Source organism: Narcine bancroftii, chromosome 13 (genome assembly GCF_036971445.1).
Source record: "Narcine bancroftii isolate sNarBan1 chromosome 13, sNarBan1.hap1, whole genome shotgun sequence".
Classification (NCBI taxonomy): domain Eukaryota; kingdom Metazoa; phylum Chordata; class Chondrichthyes; order Torpediniformes; family Narcinidae; genus Narcine; species Narcine bancroftii.
In genome coordinates, this window is record NC_091481.1 from 83258373 (window position 1) to 83283577 (window position 25205).

General features: G+C 49.0%; 2 protein-coding genes across 3 annotated transcripts in view; both read left to right on the forward strand.

Moving 5' to 3' along the window:
- The window catches only part of LOC138748094 (spectrin beta chain, non-erythrocytic 1-like), a 13446-nt gene extending 10002 nt beyond the window's left edge, over positions 1–3444 (forward strand). Inside the window, exons 8-11 of the mRNA XM_069907784.1 lie at positions 94–161; positions 1347–1532; positions 2218–2415; positions 3238–3444. Of these exons, the coding sequence (XP_069763885.1) occupies positions 94–161; positions 1347–1532; positions 2218–2415; positions 3238–3444 (659 nt within the window). The remainder of the gene's footprint in view (positions 1–93; positions 162–1346; positions 1533–2217; positions 2416–3237) is intronic.
- The window catches only part of LOC138748759 (spectrin beta chain, non-erythrocytic 4-like), an 80790-nt gene continuing 56991 nt past the window's right edge, over positions 1407–25205 (forward strand). The window contains exons 1-8 of one of the 2 annotated variants that reach the window (XM_069909450.1): positions 1407–1532; positions 4831–4948; positions 6628–6786; positions 8490–8792; positions 10482–10632; positions 14087–14957; positions 17307–17444; positions 22857–23613. In XM_069909450.1, the coding sequence (XP_069765551.1) occupies positions 6742–6786; positions 8490–8792; positions 10482–10632; positions 14087–14957; positions 17307–17444; positions 22857–23613 (2265 nt within the window). In that variant the 5' untranslated portion in view covers positions 1407–1532; positions 4831–4948; positions 6628–6741. Of the gene's footprint in view, positions 1533–4830; positions 4949–6627; positions 6787–8489; positions 8793–10481; positions 10633–14086; positions 14958–17306; positions 17445–22856; positions 23614–25205 lie in introns of those variants that run through there. The other variant, XM_069909451.1, reaches the window with a different exon arrangement.

The following is a 25205-nucleotide window of genomic DNA, read 5'->3' on the forward strand; positions in this document are numbered from 1 at the left end:
TCTGTCAGGTCTCCCCTCAGCCTCTGATACTCCAGAGAAAACAGCCCTAAGTTTGTCTAACCTCTTCCTATAGCTCATACCCTTCTCATCCAGGCAGCGTCCGCGTGAGCCTCCTCCGTAGCCTTTCTAAAGCCTCCACATCTTTCCTGCCGAAGAGGCAAGCAGGAATATACACTAAGGGCAGCATGCCAAAGTTCTCGATCTTTCAAAGCCACTCACCTCTCCTCACGTGAAATCCTTCTCTCTATTATCTGCTGACTGTTTGTTGGACCCTTGTCCCTATCCGCTACTCCACTGTTCCCTGACCCCACCCCTCTACACTGCTATTTAATCTTTGCCTCTCTGTCTCCTCTCTGTTCATTTGCCTTTTATTCTCTCTCTCTCACTCACACACACACTCTCACTCTATCTTTTTCACTCTCTCTCTCCCATTCTCTCTCTCTCCCATTCTCTCTCTCTCCCATTCTCTCTCTCTCCCATTCTCTCTCTCCTCGGATTCCTCTCTCTCTCGGATTCTCTCTCTCGGATTCTCTCTCTCTCGATTCTCTCTCTCTCCCATTCTCTCTCTCTCCCATTCTCTCTCTCCCATTCTCTCTCTCTCCCATTCTCTCTCTCCCATTCTCTCTCTCCCATTCTCTCTCATCTCTCTCTCCATTCTCTCTCTCCCATTCTCTCTCTCCTCCAATTCTCTCTCTCTCTCCCATTCTCTCTCTCTCTCCATTCTCTCTCTCTCTCCCATTCTCTCTCTCTCCCATCTCTCTCTCTCTCCCATTCTCTCTCTCTCCATTCTCTCTCTCTCCCATTCTCTCTCTCTCCCATTCTCTCTCTCCCATTCTCTCTCTCATCCTCTCTCTCATTCTCTCTCTCTCCCATTCTCTCTCTCTCCCATTCTCTCTCTCTCCATTCTCTCTCTCCCATTCTCTCTCTCTCCATTCTCTCTCTCCATTCTCTCTCTCTCCCATTCTCTCTCTCTCCCATTCTCTCTCTCCCATTCTCTCTCTCTCCATTCTCTCTCTCTCCATTCTCTCTCTCTCCCATTCTCTCTCTCTCCCATTCTCTCTCTCTCCATTCTCTCTCTCTCCCATTCTCTCTCTCTCCCATTCTCTCTCTCTCTCCCTTCTCTCTCTCTCTCCCATTCTCTCTCTCTCTCCCATTCTCTCTCTCTCTCCCATTCTCTCTCTCTCTCCCATTCTCTCTCTCTCTCCATTCTCTCTCTCTCTCCATTCTCTCTCTCTCTCTTTTCCCTCCTCTCACTTTGTCCATCTTTTCTCTCACTTTCCCCTCTGCCTGTCTGTCTCTGTGACACCCCCCACTCCTCCCTTGACCCCCACCCACCTGCACGGCAGGTCCTGGACAACGCTCTGGAGGCCGAACAGACAATTGCACGGTACGAGTCGCTGGCAACCGAGCTGCTGGAGTGGATTGAACAGACCATCGCTGCCATCGGCAATCAACGATTTGCCAACTCTTTGGCGGAGTTCAGCGGCAGCTCAAGTTTTCACCACCTATTGCACTGTGGAGAGACCATACAAGTAGGCGCGGGGTTGTGAGGGTGGGCAGGATGGTGTCTGATCATTTCTCCACTCTGAAAATTCATTGTAGGCTCATGGAATTATCCCGCACGGACCAGGGCCTTCAGCCTAACGTCTCCGCTGACCTAGTTGGCATTCTGGGCTAGTCCCAGTCTCCTGCATTTGTTCCTTATCCTTCTAGGCCTTTCCTAGTGACATATTGATCATTACAGAGCAGCACAGGCCTTCGGCCCATGATGTTGTGCCGACCCATAGTTGCCTACCCAAAACCAGGTTGGTGTAGGGGTTAGCACAGTACCTTTACAGCGCCAGCCATCAGAATTGGGGTTCAAATTCTGCGCTGTCTGTAAGGATTTTGTACATTCTCCCTGTATCTGCGTGGTTTTCACTCGAAGCTCCAGTTTCCTCCACCATTTAAAACGTACCGGGAGGGTGTATAAATTGGGCGGCACGGACTCGTGGGCTGAAATGGCCTGTTACCATCTCTAAGTTAAAAAAAAAATTAACTAAACACTCCTTACATCATAATCCATGTACCTGATTAAGAGTTTCTTCAATGCCCCTTTTGTTCCAGCTTCCTCTGCCACCCCTGACAATGCATTCGAGGCACCCACAACTCTCTGTGTGTTTAAAAAAAGGTGCCCCTGATGTCTCCCCTAAACTTTCCCCCCTTCTCTTTGAACAGATGTCCTCTGGTGTTTGCTATTCCTACCCTGGAAAGAAGGTGCTGGCTGTCCACCCAATCTATGCCTCTCTTCATTCTCTATTAACTCACCGCTCATCCATCTTCACTCCAAAGAGAAAACCCTTAGCTCTGCTAACCTTGCCTCATCTATTTTCTAATCCAGGCAACATCCTGATAAATCTCCTCTACACCCTCTCTGTAGCTTCTGCACCCTGCCTGTAATGAAGTGACCAGAGCTGAACACAGTATTCTAAGAGTGGACTCACCAGAGATTTATAGAGCTGCAACATTACCTCAGGACTCAATCACTTGATTAATGAAGCCCAGCATACCATAGGCTTTCTTAACTATCCTATCAACATGCACGCAAACCTTGAGAGATGTATGGATTTAGACCCCCAGGTCCCTCTATTCTTCCATACTGTTAAATATCCTACCATTAACCATGTGCTCAGCCTTCAAGTATGACCTACCAAAATGCATCACTCAAACTTATCTAGATTGAACTGCATCTGCCACTTTTTTGCCCAACTCTGCATCCTGACTATATCCTATTGTAACCTATGACAGCCTTCATCATTCCTTCTGACAAATATCTTATGTACCCACTTCTGCAGCTCGTTCCAAATATGGACCATCTTCTGAGTAATTGTCCTTCATAAATCTATAAATCTGTGCCCTCTACTTCTTGAATTGTCTCAGGCATTCACTTTATCTATGCCTCTTGTGGTCTTGCAAACCTCTATAAGATCGCCCCCATCAATATCATATGCTCCAGGGAATAAAGACGAAGCCTACCCAACCTTTCTTTATAACTCAAGCCCTCCAGCCCTGTCAACATCCTCATACCAGAGGTGCATGTGGCCAGACCTGTGTTTTTCCAGAGTTCTGTTTTTATTTTAAACATCTGTGTGTGTCACACTGTGTGACCTGCTGAGTTTCTACAGCATGTTTGTGGATTGCACTACAATCCCAGCATCTGCCGGCTCTCCTGTCTAACTCCTTGTGGACCTGGATGAGTGTCACAAAAGCTCGCCTCTTTCTGATGAAGGAGGCGTCAGACTTCTCTGCCCCAAAGTGCTGGGTGTGAGTGAGATCCCTGAGAGAATAGCTGGGCCAGTGGCGGTGGCTGCCTTGGGAAGTGGGATGGCTGAGATGATGGTGGCGAGACTCTGGCCTGCAGCTTGGCCTCATCAGCTTCTGTCTAGCAATGGCACTGATGTGTGAGACTTCTCTGCCTCACGTAGGAGCTCAGACCTGCAGACTGATCGTTACTTGTCTATCAATGCAGAACCATAGAACGCTGCTGCACAGAAACAGGCCCTTCAGCCCATCTAGTCCATGCCGAACTATAATTCTGCTAGACCTACTGACCATATCTCTCCATGACCCTCCCATCCATGTACCAAATTTAGATCTATAGCATGGTAACCGGTCCTTCTGGCCCACAAGCCCATGCTGCCCAATTGACCTACAGTCAGCACTGGATTCGAACCCCAGACCCGGCTATTGGTGCTGTAACAGTGTTGCGCTAACTGCTATGCTAACGGTTCATTTACTAAAACTGAATCTGCATTCACTTTAGCTGGCAGCTCATTCCACACTCCCACCACTCTCTGTGTGAAGTTCCCCCTGATGTTCCCTTGAAGGATTTCTCCTTTAATCCATGTCCTCTAGTTCTCGTCTTACATAACCTGCTTGCATTTATCGATATAATTTTATATTCAGGTTCATGGCTTGGCTTCGTGGACGAAGATCCAGGAACGACTTTAGATGTGGCCATGTCCTTCGAGCCTGCACAATGGGTTTTTTAGGTGGAGTGCAGTGTGCGCAGTACTGGCCCCACCCTTTACACCCGGGGTTTATCTGCCACGGCCTACCATGCTGGGACGGTGACAACAGGTCCTTGGGACATAGATGTTATGCCACGTCCTTCTCCTAGATGGATGGCCTGACAAGGCTTATGAGCCCCATCCACCCTGGTTTGAAATCAGAGATTTCCTTGTGCCAACAAAGGCTAACGAGCCCAGCCAACCCATCCAGTTATACGGCTGGACACTCGGTCACACCTTGACATAGTAAACAGTACAAACAGGGGGCACGGACAAGAAGGTGTTGCTATGGATGCAGTCATGTAGGAGAGGTCATTTGCAGTGACTCCTGTCTGGCCAAGCCAGACAGTGGCCACACAGTGATCAATACTCCGAGAAAGGAGAGGCGATGTATTACGCGTGCACTTCCCCTGGGTGAGTGGGACATCAGGCCCAGACCTCACCCTGGGAATTTTGCATACCTCGATTAAATCTCCCCTCATTCTTCTCTGCTCTCTCTCTCTCACACACATCAACTCCCCTTTGATTCCTCTCCTAGTTCCCAACACAGAGAGCTCATTTAATGGCCAATTAATGTACCAACACATCCTTGGAATGTGGGCAAAAACCAGAACTCCTTTGGAGGGTGGAGTGGTGGTGTCTGCAAACTGCATAGACTTGCAACCAGTGCTGCTACCAGTGGCTCCGGGATCCTGGTGCTGGGCTGCGGAGATGCACAGCACGTCTGCGTTGATGGGACAGGTTTGCATGGGAGTCCATCTAGCGTGTCCTGTCTCCTCAGGTTCGACCAGAAGGGGAAACTGGAGGTCCTGCTGTTCACTATCCAGAGCAAGCTCCGGGCAAACAACCAGAGGGCGTATGTGCCTCCTGAGGGCAGACTGATCTCCGAGATCAACAGGGTCAGTGAGCAGCGTGGCCGGCGGCCAACAGGGAGGGGGGGCAGTTTCTGAGCCAGGGGCTTCTGTTCTACCCTCGCTGCAGCCTCTGCTCTGTTTGGAGGGCATCCATTTGTGTTTGGCCAATGAGCTCCATCTTCCCAATGTTTGGGCTGGCGCTGGCAGGTGTATGATTGCAACAGGTAGCTGGTGCTGGGTCATAGTGTTGTCCAAAGGCCCATTGGGTTGACTGAGTCACTGTGTTCTGCAAAGGCCCACTGTGTTCACTGGGTCACTGTGTTCTCCAAGGGCCCTCTGCGTTCACTGGGTCACTGTGTTCTGCAAGGGCCCAGTGTGTTCACTGGATCACTGTTGTCCAAGAGACCAATGCAATCACTGAATGGCAAGTTTCTCTATAGGTTAGTGCCGCCTCTGAGTCACTATTATACGGAGCCCAGCACTGTTGGCATCACCTTATCCCAGATACCAGTCATCTACAGTTTCTCTGAGGTCCCAGACTTAGCTCTAGGCTGGGTTTTGACCCTTGCAGACCCCAGCCCTGGATGGTGTGTCATTATTTGGCACATCGACAAAGTGCCACACATGAGGCTGCCTGAACAAGTTGAGACCCTGTGGAATTATGGGAAGGATACTAGCCTGGAAGAATAGAGCATTGGCTGGGTGGCAGGAAACAGAAAGTGGGAATCAAGGGATCCTATTCTGGTTGGCTACTGGCTACTAGTGGTGTTCCGCAGGGGTCAGTGTTGGGCCACTTCTTTTAACGTTATATATAAGTGATTTGGATTATGGAATAGATGGCTTTGTGGTTAAATTTGATTACAAAATAGGCAGTAGGGCAGGTGGTGCTGAGGATGCAGAAAGGCTACAGAGAAATTTGGATAGATTAGGAGACTGGGCAAAGAGGTGGCAAATGAAATCCAATGTTGGGAAGTGTACGGTCATGCACTTTGGCAGAAGAAATAGATGGGTAGACCATTATTTAGAGGAGGAGAAAATTCAAAATTCCAAGGTCCAAAGGGACTTAGGAGTCCTCGTACAGGATACCCTCAAGTTGACCTCCAGGTTGAGTTGGTGGTGAAGAAGGCGAATGAAGTGTTGGTGTTCATTTCAATAGGGATGGCATACAAGATCAAGGATGTAATGTTGAGACTCTATAAAGCAATGGCGAGACTTCACTCGGAGTACGGTGTACAATTTGGGGCACCATTTTTGAGAAAGGCCGAGCTGGCATTGGAGAGCGTTCAGAGAGGTTTTACTAGAATGATAGCATGAATGAAGGGGTTAGTATATGAGAATGTTTGTTGGCTCTCAGACTGTACTTAAGGATGAGGGGGGACCTTGTTGAGGCATTTTGAATGTTGAAAGGTCTGGATAGAGTGGATGTGGCAAGGATATTTCCCATGGTAGAGGAGTCCAGGACAAGAGGCCATCAACTTAAAACAGAGATGTGGAAACATTTCTTTTCGTCAGAGTCTGTGGAACTTGTTGCCACAGGTGACTGTGGACGTGAGGTTGTTGGATGTATTTAAGGCAGAGACTGACAGGTATTTGATTAGTCAGGGCATCAAGGGTTTTGGGGAGAAAACCAGGGAGTGAGGCTGAGTGGGTGGATGGATCGGTTCATGATTAGAATGGCGGAGCAGACTCGATGGGCCGACTTCTTCTCCTAATCTCTCCCATAGGCCTGGGAAAGGCTGGAGAAGGCAGAACACCAGCGAGAAGGAGCCTTGCGGAATGAGCTCATCCGGCAGGAGAAGCTGGAACAGTTGGCGCATCGATTCGATCACAAGGTGGTGATGCGCGAGACCTGGTTAAATGAGAACCAGCGCCTTGTCTCACAGGTGTGTGGGCACAGACGAGGGATGGGCAGTCTCCCTATCGGATGATCACTCTGTCTTGTGCTGTGACAGGCAAGCCCTGGCGGGGGGGAGGAAGCTGAGAGGTCTTGGCAGGGAGGATTTATAAAGTCATGAAGGACATGAATAAAGTGAACAGTCACAGTCTTCTCCCTAGTGTAAGGAGGGCATAAATTTTAGGTTAGAGGGGAAAGATTTGAAAAGGACAACTTTTTCCACACAGAGAGTGGGTGGGTTTGAGGAATGAGCTGCCAGAGGAAGTGATAGAGGAGGGTACCATATACTTGTGTAATCATTGATACTGTGTAATAGTTGACACATTGATTGGGTGTTTTCCATATGACCCATGGAAAAGTCGACCCCCACCGCCCGGCTATCCAAGCTCCCAATGCTCTGATCGTGAACCTTCGCCTCGGACACTTGCCCATCCGAGCTCCTGATGCACCAACCGCGAACCCTCACCTCGGCCGCCTGCTCGTCCGAGCTCCCAATGCCCTGACCGCGAACCTTTGCCCTGGCTGCCCACCTATCCGAGCTTCTGATGCCCAGTCGCCTGTCCACCTGGGCTCCTGATGCCCCGAATGTGGATTTACCACCCAGTCCCAGCCATCTGAACTCCCAATGCCTTGAGTGACACAGGTACTTAGCGCGATCAAAAGCATGATCTGTGTAAAAGTTGACAGCCCACCTACCCCCCCCCCCCCAAATTTGACCCAAAAAATGAGCTCAGAAATCTTGACTATTAATCGACTATATACAGTATGATGTTTATAAGACATTTGGACAAGGTGGAGGAATAGAAAAGATTTAGAGGGATAAGGGCGAATGGGAAAAGCTCAGGTAGTCACCAAGAATGTCTGCAGGTGCTGGGTTTGAGAGCAACACACGAATGTGCTGGAGAAACTCGGCAGTTCACGCAGCATCCATGGAATGTAGAGTGGTGAAACAAGGAAATGTGCAGATGCTGGGGTTCAGTTTAGCATGCAAATGTGCTGGAGAAATTCTGCTGAGAAAATCCATCCTATGGCCAGTGTGTTTTTAGTTCAGTCACTGTGACTGGAGACTTTATAAGTTTAAATGTTTGAATTTAGACGTACATACATAGCAGGCCCTTTTGGACCATGAGCCCATGCCGCCAAGTTACACCACAACCCCTGATACGTTTTGAAGGCCAGGAGCCCCGGGGAAAACGCATGCAGACCCATGGAGAAGGTACAAACTCCGTACAGCGCGGGATTCGAATCCCGGTTCCCGTCGCTGGAGCTGTAACAGCGTTGTGCTAACTGCTACACTACTTGTGCCACCCCGTGTTTTGCTCCAGCTTATGGATGCCGTGTGACCTGCTGAGCTTCTCCGGCATGTGTATTGCAGAAGTAAAAAGCAGTTGGCGTTTCGGGCCTGAGACCTTGGCGAAGGGATCGGGAGCCACCGCGTTGATGTCCTTTTACTTCCTAGGGATGGTACATGACCTGACGAGTTTCCCCCAGCACCTTTTTGGCGCAAGCACAGCTCATCGACTTGCTCAGCACGGATAGGTTGGGCTGGAGGGCCTGTTTCCGAGCTGAAGGACGTGACCCTGCTCTCTGAGGAGCAGGAGGTTGAGGTTACTGTGGTCAGATGCTCTCCGGGGGGTACAGGGCTAGGGGCACGACCTTGACAAAGCTATTCTCTTCTCACCCAAATCCCAGGACAACTTTGGTTACGACCTCCCCGCTGTGGAGGCTGCCATGAAGAAACATGAGGCCATCGAAGCCGATGTGTCCTCCTACAAGGATCGGGTGCAGGTCATCGCAGAGCTGGCCCGGGAACTGGAGGACGAAGATTACTACGACATCAAGCGCATCTCTGCTCAGAGGGATAATATCTTGCGCCTGTGGAGCTTTCTGCAGGAAACGCTGATGGCCCGTCGTTCCCGCCTCAAGCTCAATCTGTCCCTGCAGAAGATCTTCCAGGAGATGGTGCACATGATTACCTGGATGGAGGACATGCAGGTAGGGAGCCAGAGGTTGTCCCACTCCCCTCTACTCCCGAATCCTTATCTCCCACATATCTTCCCCATCCCTTCAGCAACCCATTCCCTAACCCCCTCCCTCCACTCACTCCCTCTCCCTCCACTCTCTCCCCTCACCCCTTCACTCCCCCTCCACTCCTCCTCCCCTCCACGAACCCTCTCCCCCTCCACGAACCCTCTCCCCCTCCACGAACCCTCTCCCCCTCCATGAACCCTCTCCCCTCCATGAACCCTCTCCCCCACCATGAACCCTCTCCCCCTCCATGAACCCTCTCCCCTTCCATGAACCCTCTCCCCTTCCATGAACCCTCTCCCCCTCCATGAACCCTCTCCCCCTCCATGAACCCTCTCCCCCTCCATGAACCCTCTCCCCCTCCATGAACCCTCTCCCCTCCATGAACCCTCTCCCCTCCATGAACCCTCTCCCCCTCCATGAACCCTCTCCCCCTCCATGAATCCTCTCCTCCTCCATGAACCCTCTCCCCTCCATGAACCCTCTCCCCTCCATGAACCCTCTCCCCTCCATGAACCCTCTCCCCTCCATGAACCCTCTCCCCTCCATGAACCCTCTCCCCTCCATGAACCCTCTCCCCTCCATGAACCCTCTCCCCTCCATGAACCCTCTCCCCTCCATGAACCCTCTCCCCCATGAACCCTCTCCCCCATGAACCCTCTCCCCCATGAACCCTCTCCCCCCCATGAACCCTCTCCCCATGAACCCTCTCCCCATGAACCCTCTCCCCATGAACCCTCTCCCCATGAACCCTCTCCCCCCCATGAACCCCCTCTCCCCCTCCATAAACCCCCTCTCCACCTCTATAAACCCCCTCTCCCCCTCCATAAACCCCTTCTTCCCTCCATAAACCCCCTCTCCCCCTCCATAAACCCCCTCTCCTCTCCATAAACCCCCTCTCCCCCTCCATAAACCCCCTCTCCCCCTCCATAAACCCCCTCTCCCCCTCCATAAACCCCCTCTCCCCCTCCATAAACCCCCTCTCCCCCTCCATAAACCCCCTCTCCCCCTCCATAAACCCCCTCTCCCCCTCCATAAACCCCCTCTCCCCCTCCATAAACCCCCTCTCCCCCTCCATAAACCCCCTCTCCCCCTCCATAAACCCCCTCTCCCCCTCCATAAACCCCCTCTCCCCCTCCATAAACCCCCTCTCCCCCTCCATAAACCCCCTCTCCCCCTCCATAAACCCCCTCTCCCCCTCCATAAACCCCCTCTCCCCCTCTATAAACCCCCTCTCCCCCTCCATTAAACCCCCCCTTCTCCCCTTCCCATCCTCATTCATTTCCTTCAGCCAAAATGCTTCCATTCTGAGGTGTGCTGTTAGCCAGAAGCAGACACACACAAGGTAAAGACTGTACAACAGGGTTTAATCCACAAAGACTTCCACAGAGCCTGGCTGTCTGTAGCTGTGGCAACTCTGAGTGGGGCCTTGGGAGGCCGGCACAGGCTTATATCTCGGAGGGCCAACTGATTGACTACCGGCCAGGTGTTGTCCTGTCCCCTTACACTCCTGCAGGTACAGGTGTTGCCCCCTGCAATAGGCCGGTGGTGGACCACCACACATCCTCCATTTTGTGCATCACCCTTTGACCCAGGTGTCAGTGGCCAGTATCGGCTGTGTTGGTCCAATCGGCTCCCTTTTCATGTTTTCTCCAGTTTCTCCTGTGCTCAAAGGACTCAGGAAAGCATTTGTTGGAAGTAGAAGACCTGCTGCAGAAACACAGCCTTTTAGAAGCGGACATCTCTGTCCAGGCAGAACGTCTGAAGGCCTTAAATACAGCAGCCCTGGAGTTCACTCAGGATGGGGGTGAGTGTGTAGGCCGCAGCATTTATTTTCCTATACACTGGCACCAGTTGACACTTAATGAAGTAAAATCAGCACTGGTGAAGCTCAGCAGCGCAAACAGTGCCCTTCATTTTGCAAAGATTTCGGAGCCTGAGCCGTTCATCAAGGTACAAGCAAAATGAAGGGAGGTGCTCAAACAAACTGGTGGTAGGGTGGGGCAGGGGGGCAGAGAACGGTCCCAAATGCAGGAGGGAGGGCATACCAGCAAACAGGGCAGGGGGGGGGAATGGCTCTGTGAGTGGAGAGGGGAGGGGGTGGAGAGCTCAAGGAAAGAAGACAAGGGGAAGAGAGGGAGAACGGGGAGTGGGCTAGCAGAAGCCGGAGAAGCTGATGTTAATGCCGTCCAGTTGGAGAGTGCCTAGATGGAAAATTAGGTGTTGTTCCTCCAATTTACAGGTGGTCTACAAGTAAGAGGCCACAGACAGACTTGTCAGCAAGGGAGTGAAGTGCAGAATTAAAATGATCGGCCATGAAGGTACTCAGTGAAGTGATCACCCAGTCTCTGTTCAGTCTCTCTGATGTAGAGAAGGCTACAACGGGAGCACCAGCTAAGGTAGATGACTCCCGTGGATGCACAAGTGACTTCGCTTGAAAGTACTGTTTGGGGCCCCAAGTGTAAGGGAGGGAGGAGGTGTGGGCACAGGGGAAAGGGCCAAGAGGGCGATTAATGGGAAGGGAAGATGTGTCTGGTGGTGGGATCACATTGGTATCTTTAATGGTCCCTAATGAAGGTAGTATCTCCCACCATGGGGCACAGGGCAAATACATTCCTGGAGATGGCACAGGCCCTTCAGCCCATCAATTCTATGGTGACTATGAACCATTGCTACATTAATTCCCCTCACATTCATATTTCCTGATCTCCCCCCTCCCCCCCAGATTCTGATCCTCTTCTACACACTAGAGGGCAATTTGTAGTTTCCAATAAACCCTAGGTTTGGTGGGGGGGGGATCCCAAGCAGTCACTGGGAGAGCATGCAAGCTCCATCCAGACAGCACCGGCATTCAGGATTGAAGCTGGGTCTCTGGCGCCGTGTGGCCGTGGTTCTACCCAATGCCCTGGGTCACCTCAATGACTTGAAGATGAATGTTTATAAGGATTGGGAAGAGAATGGTGTCGCTGAGAGGCTCCAACACTCCGGTCCATCTTCCTCCTCTTCCGCCTACTCTCCTGCCTACTCTCCCCTTCCCCAACAAGAGTTGGCGGGTGTCACCATCTGTCTTGCTGCTGTACAGGGAGAGGAAGGAGTAGAGTAAAGGCGCTGGCTGTGCAGTGGTGAGCATTTCTGGGCCATACTCGCTGAGAACAAGACCACAATGTGCATGGTGATGACCACAGGTTGCTGCAGTCATTGAGTTATATGGGCCCTTCGGCTCAACTCTTTCTTGCCCACCCAGGTGCTAGTCCCATTTGCTTGTATTTGGTCCACGTCCCACCAAACCTTTTCCAAATGTCTTTTAAGCGCACTTGTCCCCACCTCTGGCAGCTTACTCCATCTACCCACTCACAAGGAAAACACTTACCCCTCGGGTTCCCTTCAAATCTCTCCTCTCTCACCTGTGCCTTCTTGTTTTGGACATCTCTCCCCTGAGAAAGTGACCGTGACCATCATTTAAATGTTATTTACAACACGGCAGAAGCTGACTGCGGTCATTTAAACCTGGGCTGACAAATTAACCCACAACTCCAGTACATTTTAGAGGATGGGAGGAAACCGGACCACCCAGAGGAAACCCACACAAACACAAGGAGGGTCTACAAACTCCTTACAGACAGCGACGAATTCAAACCCAGGGTGCTGGCGCTGCATCTGAAGGGAATAGATAGAGTAGATGTGAACAGGCTCTTCCCCCTGAAGGTAGGGGAGCTTGGAACAAGGGGTCATACGTTAAGGGTTAGGGGGTTAAACCTTTGGAGTAAAATAAGAGGATGCTTCTTGGTGGCTGAGTGGAATAATTTTCTGGAAGAGGTAGTTGCAGCAGGGTCAATTCTGTCATTTAAGGGGAGATTGGATGAGTACATCGATGTGAGGGGGTTGGAGGGTTTTGGGCAAGGGAGTAGATGGGTGGAACTAGTGGAGTATCACGTAAATCAGTGCGGACTAGAAGGCCTGTTTCCGTACTGTAAATTGTTATATGGTTATATCTGTGTCCTTCATGATTTTTATAAACCTCTCTAAGACCTCCCTCCCACTGAATGTACTATCGTGCAAGGTTAAAAGTCCCAGCCTCTTCTTATAATTCAAGCCCCCTCCCCTCCTAGTTCTGGCAACATTCTTGAGAACCACTTTGTCACTTACTTTGGCTTTAATCGCACCCCATAGTGAATGTCAGTGCAACGCATAGAGTCGCCAAAATTCTTCCCTGCTGCAGCCGCACAGGTAGGTAAGATGGACCAACTTCAATAAACTATACACCCCAAATGCAAGACAGAGAAAGAAATAATAAGTAACACTGGGCTACGAAGTCTTTGCTTCCTGAAGACTTCTGGGTGTATTTTATGGATTTTGGGCTGCTGATCACGAAAATCGCTTTAAAAATCTTCCTATCATGTATTGTTTTATTTAGATATAACTTATATTTGTGATGTCATGTCATATTTTGTCTACTAGTATATTGCAAGCCTGTGCATACACTCAGTGGAGGTGCTATGCAAAGGTTATCTTAGGCCTGGGCATGCTTAGTCAGGGAAGGATAGATGCAGATAGGCTATAAAAGCAGCTCACATATAGTGCATTACGCTGAACGTATGTTCATCGGGTAATAGCATAGCAAGTGTACATCATTTTAGTGTCTTCAGGAAGATTCAATACAGCAGAAATGTCTCATGGATGTCGCAGCAGCTGTGATCCATTCTGTTACATTTGTGGCTGACAAACGCAGTATGAGTGAACTTATTAAGGCCTATGAGCACTACTTTATTTATAAGATTGGTGACTAAGACAAACCCTGGGCTCCTCGCATTTGTTGTGCCACATGTGCAGTCAACCTGAGAACTTGGCTGAGAGGTACTCAGAAGGAAATTTCATAGCGTTGCTCCAATTTCCTACACGATGCGGCAAATCTGAAATTATCTTTGAGTTCAGCACGAAGTTGTTTATCATAATCCCCAATTTTTTTTTTCAGGAAGCAAATCTTTTGAAAACATTTGTTGTCCGGTGTTATTAAAGAATAGATAAATATTGACAGTTGCAGTTAGCGCAAGATGTTTCAGTGGAGGCCGATCTCCAGGTGGACCTGGAGTCGTTTATGCTTAGGGGTTATAGTGCGTGGGGAGGTTCAAGAGCCTGGTAGCTGTTCTTGAACCTGGAGTTGACCAGGACTGCATGTTATGTTCCAGGCATGGTCTGAATGACTAGCCCCTCAGCCTCCTCTAGACTTTGCCTGTGACCGGTACTTTCTGTTTTGCTCTCAGGTTACCAGCCCTGTGACCCCCAGGTGATCTGCAATCGCGTCCACCATGTGGACAGTTGCGTGGGGGAGCTGAACCGGCTGGCGTCCCATCGCCGGGCCCAGCTGGAGGCCTCGCGCTCCCTTTGGGCCTTCCTCCAGGAGATGGAGGAGGCAGAGAGCTGGATCCAGGAGAAGCAACGGGTCATCACCTCCCCTCATGTGGGCAAGGACGTGAGCAGCGTCAGCCTTCTGCTGAGTAAGCACAAGGGCCTAATGGGAGAACTGGCCGGACGGTGCGGCCTCCTCACTCAGACCATCACCAAGGGGGAGCAGATCCTGGCAGAGAAACACTTCGGCACCGGCAACATCCAGGAACGGATTCTGGAGGTCCGCGTCCAGTGGAAAAAGCTGGACGAGTTTGCCACCTTCCGCCTCCAGCAGCTCCAGGAGGCCTTGAACTTCTTCCAGCTGAAGGCGGACACCGACGACCTGGAGGTCTGGCTGCAGGATGCCTATCGCATCGTGTCCAGTGACGATTTTGGGCACGATGAGTACTCCACGCAGTCACTGGTGAAGAAGCACCGGGGCCTGGAGGAGGACATCGAGCAGCACCAGCAGGTGGTGGAGGGCCTCCGCAAGCAGGCCACTGGCCTGGCCCCCGAGTACTCGGAGTTGGAGGAGGTGCGGATCCACATGGCCGAAGTGGAGGGCCTGTACGGGGAGGTTAAGGAGATAGCCGGACTGCGCAGGCAATGGCTGCTAGATGCGTTGGCTGTCTACCGCATGTTCGGCGAGGTGAACACCATCGAGCGCTGGATTGACGAGAAGGAGCAGTGGCTAAATCGGATGGAGATTCCCGAAAATCTGGAGGACTTGGAATTGTTGCATCAGAGGTAAGCTAATCCTGATTCACTGGAGGCAGAATGATTTGATGTTTTTTTTTAAATTTAGACATATAGCACGGAAACAGGTCCTTCCGGCCCACAAGCCCGTGCCACCCAATTACATCCAATTGACCTACAACCCCTGTACATTTTTGAACGGTGGGAGGAAACCCACGCAAACACAGGGAGAACATACAAACGCCTTACAGACAGCGCCAGATTCAACTTTCCCCAACTTTCCCCAATATCTCACCTATCTGGTTCAGTTAGGTAATGCAACGTAATTTAGTTGAATCCAGATGATTGAACTCTATGAAATCATTCATATTAGGAACAGTAAAGGCCCTTCTTCTGTATCTCACAAGTTGATCTATTGATGCAGTGGGGTTGTCCCATGTAAGCTACCTATTGGTTGGCTCAGCGCTGTGGGTGAAACCATCCTGGGACAAAGCTTAGAGCACTTGGTAGGGAACATTATTATTCACGGATCTTCAATTTCTCATGGATGTTGGTCTGGCTTTCAGGGTTTTTGAGCTGAATGCCATATCTATGTTCAAATCTCAATCCAATCCTGTGGCGGATGGCTAACTCACAACCAATGCCATCATCATGTAGATATTTATTTGTTTTCACCTGTGTAACTCGTGTGACAGTCAATACCATGTAATAGTTGAAACCCCCCTTTTGGCCCATAAATCACGTGTTTTCCGTATGACCTGTGTAAAAGCTGACTCTCCCTCCCCCTATTTTCAGCCCCAACTGCCCGCCCATCCGAGCTCCCGTCTCCCCGACCGCGGATCCTGGCCCAGGCCACCCGCCCACCCTACGGGGTTCCCGATGCCACAGACTCTCCTAGGCCTGACTGCCCGCCCATAAGAGCTCCCGATCCGGACTTGACACCCAGTCCCAGCCATCCAAGCTCCTGACACCTTGAACGTTGCAGGTACATAAGTAATATCCGTGTAAAAGTTTGACCCAAAATTTGACCCACAAATTTGACCCACAAAATAGGTCTAAAAAATGTTGACTATTACATGAGTATTTTTTTTAAATTTTATTTTATTTACAGCATGGCAGAAGCCAATATTGACCATTTAGACCCATGTCACCCAAATTAATCGACAACCCCATTTATTTTGGAGGTGGGAGAAAACCAGAGCAGCCGGAGGATATCCACGCAGACACGAGGAGAATGTACATACTCCTTACAGATGGCACAGGATTTGAACCCAGGTCACTAGCACTGAAATAGCATTTGCAAATTTTATGTACATGCCAATCCCAGCATTGCCTTCAAAACACAGAAGCATTACCCTGATTTGACCTCAAGGGCCAATCTTTTAGGAAATGTGGTGACCTATTTTCCTGCCTTTCCCCTTTCATCTCTCGCATTTCACCTGCCCAGCTTCACATACAAAAATGCTGGAGAAACTCAGCAGGTCATGCAGCATTCTTGAAGCAGAAAAGATAGATGATCCAAGTTTTGGGCCTGAGCCCATTCGTCAAGGTATGAGCTAAAAAGCAAACAGGTGTCTAAATAAAGTGGAGAGGGGAGGTGAGAGCAGCAGAGATTGCAGATGGAGAGCAATAAGATGGACTCTCACAGAACTCCCTTCGAAGAGAGGGAGAACCTCTTTGGGGTAGGAGACTTTGCAGTGGAGAATGAATGGAGTTAATCAAGAAAGTGATCGGAACGCCACATAAATTGTGTAATGGGCAAGAGGTTTAGAAGGATCTGGGGTGGAGGGGGGTTGGGGAAACCTTCTCCCAGAGTGTGGTTGGAACCTGGAATGCACTGTCTAGATCACTGGTGGAGACTGAGGTGCTCGCAAATTTGATAGGGTACCACAAGAACTACCCTGGTGTCTGGAACCTATGGGAATCGATGGATATCATTTAAGTGAATTTTCTAGTTGCTTGAGACTGTGTGTTGCATGATTGGTGAACTAATGGCAAGGCGCGCCAATTTTAGACTTCCGTATCTTATACCTATTTATTTTCCATGATTCTTTTGGCCAGTTGTTTGAGAATGCTGGTTGCTTCAATGGTGGATAACGGGTTTTAAAACCAAAAGTGCTGGAGAAACTCAACAGGCCACACAGCATTCTTTATGTAACAGAGGTACATGACCAACGTTTTGGGCTTGCTCCCTTCCTCAAGCTATGACCAAATATTGGTCATGTATCTTTGCTTCCTGCTGAGTTTCTCCAGTACTTTAGTGCATTGACCTTTCGGATAACCTAAGCCTTGCAGATCTCACAGAGACCTGGACTTCCAAACCCAGGGGTGGACTTTGATTTGTGTGTCGGGGTGGGGGTTTGCCACCTGATATTGTCACCAGGGTTGATGTGCCTGTAGGTTCGAGAGCCTGGATCAAGAGATGAATAGCATGCTGGCCCGTGTCGTGGAGGTGAATGAGATCGTGCAGCAGCTCGTGGAGAATGGGCATCCGAGTGCCACCGAGGTCAGGAGTTGTCAGGATCACCTCAACAGCAGGTACCTCCTCAATCCGCAGGTGGGCGCGGACTGTCAGCTCTGTGTCACTAGGCTCTGTGCGCGATGTGCTTGGTATGTGGCTGTGCATACATGTGCTGTGGTGTTCATGAGCACTTTGTCACGCGTGCTTTGGATGCATCTGTGTTTAAATTGATATATAAGATGCCAAAAACATTTTGAATTGGGTGCAAGAACGGGAAGAAAATGCTAAATAATCTAGGCAAAGAAATAAAGGAAGCAATGAACGAGATGCAAGGAGGTCAAATCAAGATCCCTATAATCATGGAGGCCAATGAATTTAAAAATCAAGTTTAGGCACACAGCACATTGACAGGCCCTTCTGTCCCACAAGCCTGTGCTATCGAAATACACCAATTAACTTACAAACCCTGAATGTTTTTGAGGGGTGCCAGGAAACCAGATTGTCTGGAGGAAACCCACGCAGACACGGGGAGAACATACAAACTCCATACAGACAGTGCCAGATTCGAACTTGGTCACTGGCACTGGAACAGCATGAAGTAATTTAATTACATGATATAAAAATTAATTAATAATCAATTATGTGGGTTTCAAATAAAAACTGAAATATATATTGAAACAGAAATCCTGGTTACTGTCATCAGTGAGGGATGTACAGTAAAATTCCTAAAATCCGGACCACCTGAGAACCCGGACTTCGCCACAGGTGAACAGAAGTTGTGGAAATTAATGAATATGTATTAATTTAATTTTTTTTGGATCTTCATGCAAAAATGTTTCGTTAATAAACTATCAATGTTTACCTGTTCACCTCTTCTTTATTCTCCTTAAATTTGAATTTAAAAAATACTGCCCGAGAATCTGGAAAGTCCGAACCGACCCAATCCCCGGAGCAGTCTGAATTTTAAACTGTATTGCAACCATGCTTTGATCCCAGCCAGTATTGTGACCGCAGAGCCTAAGTTCAGTTGTCACAAAATACCTGGTGTAGTTACAAACGTTCTTCTGCGAGCAGATAAACAAGCTATCTATTACATTCATCTAGCTGTGTAAAGAGCGCAATTTAGACCAACTGTTTTCAATGGGGCCCTGCAGCATTTCCCCCCCCCCCCCACACACACAATACACAACACAACACACAGCACACCACATTTTAGTAGAAGCCTTGTTTTCTTTTCACCTTGTGTAACATAAATTTGTTGGGTTTTTTTTAAATGTCATCAATAGGAGAAAAGTGTAGAAGAAACCAAAACTTTGCTGCTTCACAGGGAAGGGGGAGTCCTAAGGGAGGGGGGCATAGCCAAGAAAGGTTGAGAATGGCTGGTGTAGACTGTAAGATTGTAATGAAAAGCAGACCGATTAGTAGTGAGCGAGGGTAACATAAGAGCACTGTTATGGGGTTCATTCAGGATCTTGATGGTTGCAAAGACAAAACTGCCTTTAAGGTTGTTGGTGAGTGCTTTCACACTTTTTAAACTTTCTCCCTGAGGGGAGGAGAGAGTGTGTCAGAGGTGTGACAGGTTCTGAAGTATGCTGGATGCCTTTCCTTGGCAGCAGAAGATGTGGATGGAGTCCGTGAGAGGGGAGGGAGTTTGCATGATGTTCTGAGCTCTATTACCTATTCATTTTCATTTGAAGGGGACTGTCACTTTAAGAGAATGAATCAAGCTGCAAGCCCTGCAAACTTTGGAGATGGACTGTGGGCTGACAGGTTGGGGACAGAGTGTACTCAAGTTTGCTTCTCCTGAAGAGAGAGGGTGTGCCAGGAACACAGGTGCAGAGACCTTGTGACCAACATATTAAAGAAACAGTACTCTTTTTGATCAGGGACCATTTTAAGGAAGCCACACAAGAGCAGCAGCTCTTTGAGTAATACTGTGCTGAAGTGGCTTCGTGAGGATAAAGGAAAGGTCACCTCTGAAGCGACATTATTTAAACCCCATTGGATCCATGAAAGGGTTCTGGAAGCTTTGTGAAAGCCACTCGCTTTGTTTCCCCTACGCCAAGAAAAGAGTAGATTTTGACTACCATTCATCTGAAAGGACATTTCTCTGGAAGCCCCTCAACAAGGATTTTGTGAGTTTACAACAGTCTGTTACCCTGTCTCTCCCACCTCATTTGTAATCTCTTCTTTACATCAATTTAAGAGGGTTCGTGTCAACACTGGATTTCTGGGACAGAACTTTGAACAGACGTTCCAAAATCATGCCTGAGCTGTATTGGTTTGAGGTCTGCCACACACACCCCCCCCCCACCCCACATAAGTATATTTGCGCATAGTTGGGGGTTAAGTTTAGACAGTTAGATAAGGTGTTATGTTATTAGTAAACAATAAAAATATTATTTTAAATATAAACACAATCTTGGTGAATTTTTTTTGCTGCTGTCTGAGTACACTTTCTGCAGCTTTTCCTGATCTTGAGCAGAGCAGTTCCCGCCCCACACTGTTATGCACCCAGGAGTGAGAAGGGGGACGTGCTAAACTTCCTTCATCTTCTCAGGAAGTTGAAGCATTAGTGAGCTTCCTTGTCTGTCTCATCAACGAGTTTGTCCCAGGTCAGCTCATTGGAGCTCAAGAAGACGCCAAGATGGTAGTGCCTGTGTTCGACGGCAGCCATGAGGGGTTGCAGACTCCAGGGAAGCAGAGGACCGGCGCAGGGCACCAGAAAAGAAGGAGACCACCTCCCACCTATTTGAGAAGAAGCAGCAGAGGAGACGAAGCCACTGGATGGTGACCACAGCGGCAGACCAGTAAGGGGCTCTCAGGCTGAGGAACACACAAGCGGCGAGGCTGTTGGTGACTCGAGGTGAGGCACACCCAGAGGCTGTGGGCTGCGTGCAACTTGTGGTCAAAGAACTCGCACCAGGCTGAGGACTGCTGGAGTCCGGCTTGAGACTGGCTGAAAGGGTACCAGGTATCAGAAACGAGATGTGAGCTGAGGGCTTCCAAATTGTGTCAGAGATATGGATCTGGCACTCAGGTTGCCAAAGGTTTGGACTAGAGTTAGGTTGCGGAGGCTGCCGTGGTGAATCCATGGGCACTCAGTGGCTCTGGGTGGGGGGTGGGGAGGGAGAGGAGAACTCTATTTTCTCTTTCTCTGACTGAAAGGGGCGCCAGGCAAGTTCTGCCAATGGAGAATCTTTTACCCCATTTACACAGCCATTAAAAGATGGGCATTAACTGCCTTTTAATCACTTAACTTAACTGTGTAAACACAAAGAATGCAGGATGGGGGGGCGGGGGGGGTCATTTTCATCCCGTGTATAGTATCAGAGCCAATGTGTTTCACAGCGGCTCCTGTCTAAAAGGTGACCTGACCCGGCTTATCTTGGTTCAGTGTGAATGACCTGAGCTGGCTTTAAAGATGGGTTGTTCACACGCCAATTAAGTGGGATTGTTGTGTAAAAGGGGTATCAGTCTGCCTTAGAACCATAGAACACTACAGCACAAAAAACAGGCCATTCAGCCCCTCTAGTCTGTGCCAACCTTATTTCCATCGTCCCACTGACCTGCTCCCATACCATAACCCTCCAGTCCTCTCGCATCCATGTATCTATCCAATTTATTCTTAAAGCACATGATTGAGCCCACATTCACCACATCAGACAGCAGCTCGTTCCACACTCCCACCACTCTATGAATGAAGAACTTCTCCCTAATGTTCCCCCTAAACCTTTCCCCTTTCAGCTTAAAACTATAACCTCATATTTATCTCCCCCAATCTAAGTGGAAAAAGCTTAGTCGCATCCACTCTGTCTATACCTCTCATAATCTTGTAAACCTCGATTAAATCCCCCCTCATTCTTCTTTGCTCCAAGGAATAAAGTCCTAACCTGTTTAATCTTTCCCTGTAACTCAATGGTTCTCAACTTTTTTCCACTCACATACCACTTTAAGTAATCCCTATGCTATAGGTGCTCTGTGATGAGTAAGGGATTGCTTAAGGTGGGATGTGAGTGGAAAGAAAAAGTTTGAAAACCAGTTTTAATCGTACCCAATTGACTCGTTATGTGCATGGTTTCATAACTCCAAAGGAAATGGGCCAATGACAATTTTTCTCAAGCAAAATATTTCAGTAACAATTGGGTCTAAAGCAATGATTCTCAACCTTCCCTTCCCACTCACATCCCACCTTAAGCAATCCCTTTCTCATCACAGAGCACCAATGGCATAGGGATTACTTAAAGTGGTATATGAATGTAAAGAGAAAGGTTGAGAACCACTGCTGTAACTCAAGTCCTGAAGATCTGGCAACAATCTAGTAAATCTTTTATTGATATCCTTCCTGTAGTTAGGCATCCAGAACTGCACACAGTATTTCAAATTAGGCCTCACTAATGTCTTAAATAACTTCAACATAACATCCCAACTCCTATACTCAATACTTTGATATATAAAGGCTCAGATACCAAGGCTTTTTTTACCACTGTCCACCTGCCTTATTGTAGGCTAAAGGAAATTTTGTACAATACCTCATTTTCTGTTTATTACTTGATAATAAAAGAATCTTGAATCTTATCTCAAAGAACCTGAAGCTGTCTATTCTTTCCACATCAGCCCCATTAATGTGGACAGGGGTGTGGTTTCTGCCCCATCTCTGGAAGCCAGTGATCTTCGTCTTACTGATGTTGAGAGAGCAAGGTCACTATCTTGGCAATATACCTCTGGATTTTCTTGTCTCTTTTCTGCGTTCCATCTCGTCGTTATTTGATTGGGATCCATTTAAGAGCACGAAGGCAGCAGGAAAGAATCTGCCAATTCATCTTTTGGAGATCATTTACCTTCTGTCCGACAGAAGAGGGGAGATGAGCGTTAAAGTCAGCACGTGCTTTAATTAAATAAACAGAAGAACCAATTAAGCGTACAATGGTTTACTTCATTCATCCTTGATAATGCTAGCGGGAGTGAGGGGTACAAAGAAAGACTTCAGTAATTCGTTCTCTACACTGAGCCCCACTCAAAGCTTACACCTTTTGGGCAAGTTTCACACAGCTGATGTTCCCTGTTTTTGCACAGCGCGTTTCCTTGTGGTGTCTGCAGATATTTGGGGAATGTCATTCCTCTTGGTTTTGTTTACTTATTATGTTCTTTGTGGTGTTATTACTATCTCAACAAGTGCAGGGAAGATCATGTTAGAAGGCAATTATATTCCCACCATATTACAAGGTCACTACTGTATTTTCTCACTTAATTCATTAACCCTTTGTTAAGCATATTCATTAAACTTATTCTTTAACACGAGAGAGCAACTGAGGTGGGGTGAGTCCCAGAATGTTTTAAGCTGCTCTCCCGAGACTGTGAGAATGTGTGTGAGAGAGAGAGAGAGAGAGAGAGAGAGAGAGGGGGGGGGGGGGGGTCACCAAGCCTTGAATCTCAGCAAACACAGGATGTGAAACATTTTGCCAACGTCAATTCTGTATCTGTTCCAGGTGGGGCCAGATCTTGCGCTTGGTCAAGAGCAAAAAGGAGGTGACAAATTCGCTGCTGTGTGTTCAGAGTTACTTGCTGGAATGTAATGAGATTAAGTGTCAGATCAGGGAGAAGAGGAAAGCCATAGAGTGCACTCAGTATCTGGGTAACGACTTTGAGGGAGTGATTGCTCTGCAAAGGAAGCTGTCCACCATGGAGGGAGCCCTGGCTGTGATTGAGCCCAAGCTGATTGGCTTGCAGTTGGAAGCAGAAGGCCTGGCTGCAGCACACCCAGATCAGGCGCTGGACATCCTCATCCAATTCGAGGAGATTAGCGAGGAGTGGGAGCAGTTGAAGAGGGCTCTGCAGGGCTGCGAGGATTCCCTGAGCGTGGCCGGGAAGTTGCAGCAGTTTATCCAGGACCTGGACGGCTTCCTATCATGGCTGGCCCAAGCTCAGGAAGCGGTCCTGTCCGAGGAGCTGCCCAACACACTGGGGGAGGCTGAGGCGCTCCTCAGGCAGCACGAGGCCATGAAGGAGGAGATACCACAGCGGGAGGAGGACTACCAGAGGATCCTGGCCGTACAGGAGCTTCTTCTGCTGGACGAGGCTGGCCTGCCACTCCTCTCCATCCGGCAGTGGCTGCAGAAGCTGGAGCTGGGCTGGAAGAAGCTGCACAAGAGGTGGCAGGAACGGCAGGAGAGGCTGTTGCACTCACACGTCTACCAGCTCTTCCTGCGCGACTTAAGGCAGGCAGAAGCCTATCTCAATGGCCAGGTGAGTTGGATGGCCCTACCCTTCTCTGACCCCCCACCCTTAGGCCCCAGTTCCTCCCTATGGCCTTGCCCCTCCTAGTGGCTTCTCGGGTTACCCCACTGGTCCCATCCCCTCTCCAGGGGTCAACCACTGGCCCCATCCCACTTCACCAAGACCCCACCCCTGAGACCACAAGGAAAAGCAAACCCAGTCCCTCCCCATAGCGGGAAAGCCCCATCCCAGTGAATCTCCACTGTACTCTCTCAATGTAATCAGTTGCGATGCCCAGAACTGTAAACTGTAAACCCTGTGGCCTAACTAATATTAAGTCCTTGCTCACTTTCTCAGCCTGGCTAATAAGGGCAAGTATCCTGTATGTTGTCTTCACCCTTGGGGTTCCTTGCATTTGGACACCATTCCCCATGCTCTTCATTACTCCCCAGGGCCCTGTCATTAATTATGTCTGGTTGTTTTTTTTTGTCATTCTATTTATTCAAGATTGAATTTCATCTGCCACTTCACTGCTCTTTTTTCTCTTCTTGATCAGGTCTGGCTTCCCGTCATAAACCGAGCCCTTCATCCCTCTCCTACCTCCAATTACCAAACCAATTTCGGATCCAATTAGCTGACTTGCTCTGGCCACTTGTCAAAAGGCAACAGGGTTAGCGTGGGGGGCAGCACAGTTAGTGTGGGGGGTGGGGGGGCTGGCACGTATAGCGTGGGGGGCAGCACGGTTTGCGTAGGGAAGGCATGGTTAGCGTAGGGGGCTGCACGGTTAGAATAGGGATGGCACGGTTAGTGTAGCGGTTTGTACAGTGCCAGCGACTAGGGTTTGAATCAGACACTCTCTAGAAGGGGTTTATCCATTCCCCCTATGGCCTGTATGGGCTTTACTCTGTGTGATCTGGTTTCTACCCACACTCCAAAAACGAGCGGGGGTTGCAGGTTAATTTGGGTGTAATTGGACGGCATGGGTTTAAGTCAGCTTCAACCATATTGTAAATCCAATTTAAATTTAAAATTAAATGAAGTCCACATAGATTAGAGCCAAAAAGGAAAAAAAGATATTAGTGTATTTTGCGTACACGATCACAAAGGAATCTTGAGTGGTAATACAATCAGGATGTCATTGTCATCTCTGAATCATGCAAGATGACTCACTTCCTCTCTGGGTCGTTGGGTTCTGAGGTGGTTCTCGTGGGAGCTGTAGGCAGAAATTGGATCTAAAATTGGCTTGGTGATTGGAGGCAGAGTGATGGCAGAGGCTCATTTTATGTGCGGTAGGAGAATTAAGGGTCACGGGGAACAGGTAGAGCTGAGTCTACAGCCAGATCAGCACTGGTGTTCTTCACAAGATGACAAGATCTAGGAGTAGAAGTAGGCCCATTGGCCCATCCAGCCTGCTCCATTATCCTAATCATGAGCTGGCCCATCCTCCCTCTCACCCCCACACCCCGGCCTTCGCCCCGTAACCCTTGATGCCCTGACTAATCAAATACCTGTCATTCTCTCCCTTAAATACACCCAACAACCTTGTCTCCACAGCAACAAGTTCCACAGACTCACGACCTTCTGACTAAAGACATTTTTCTGCATATCTGTTTTAAATTGAT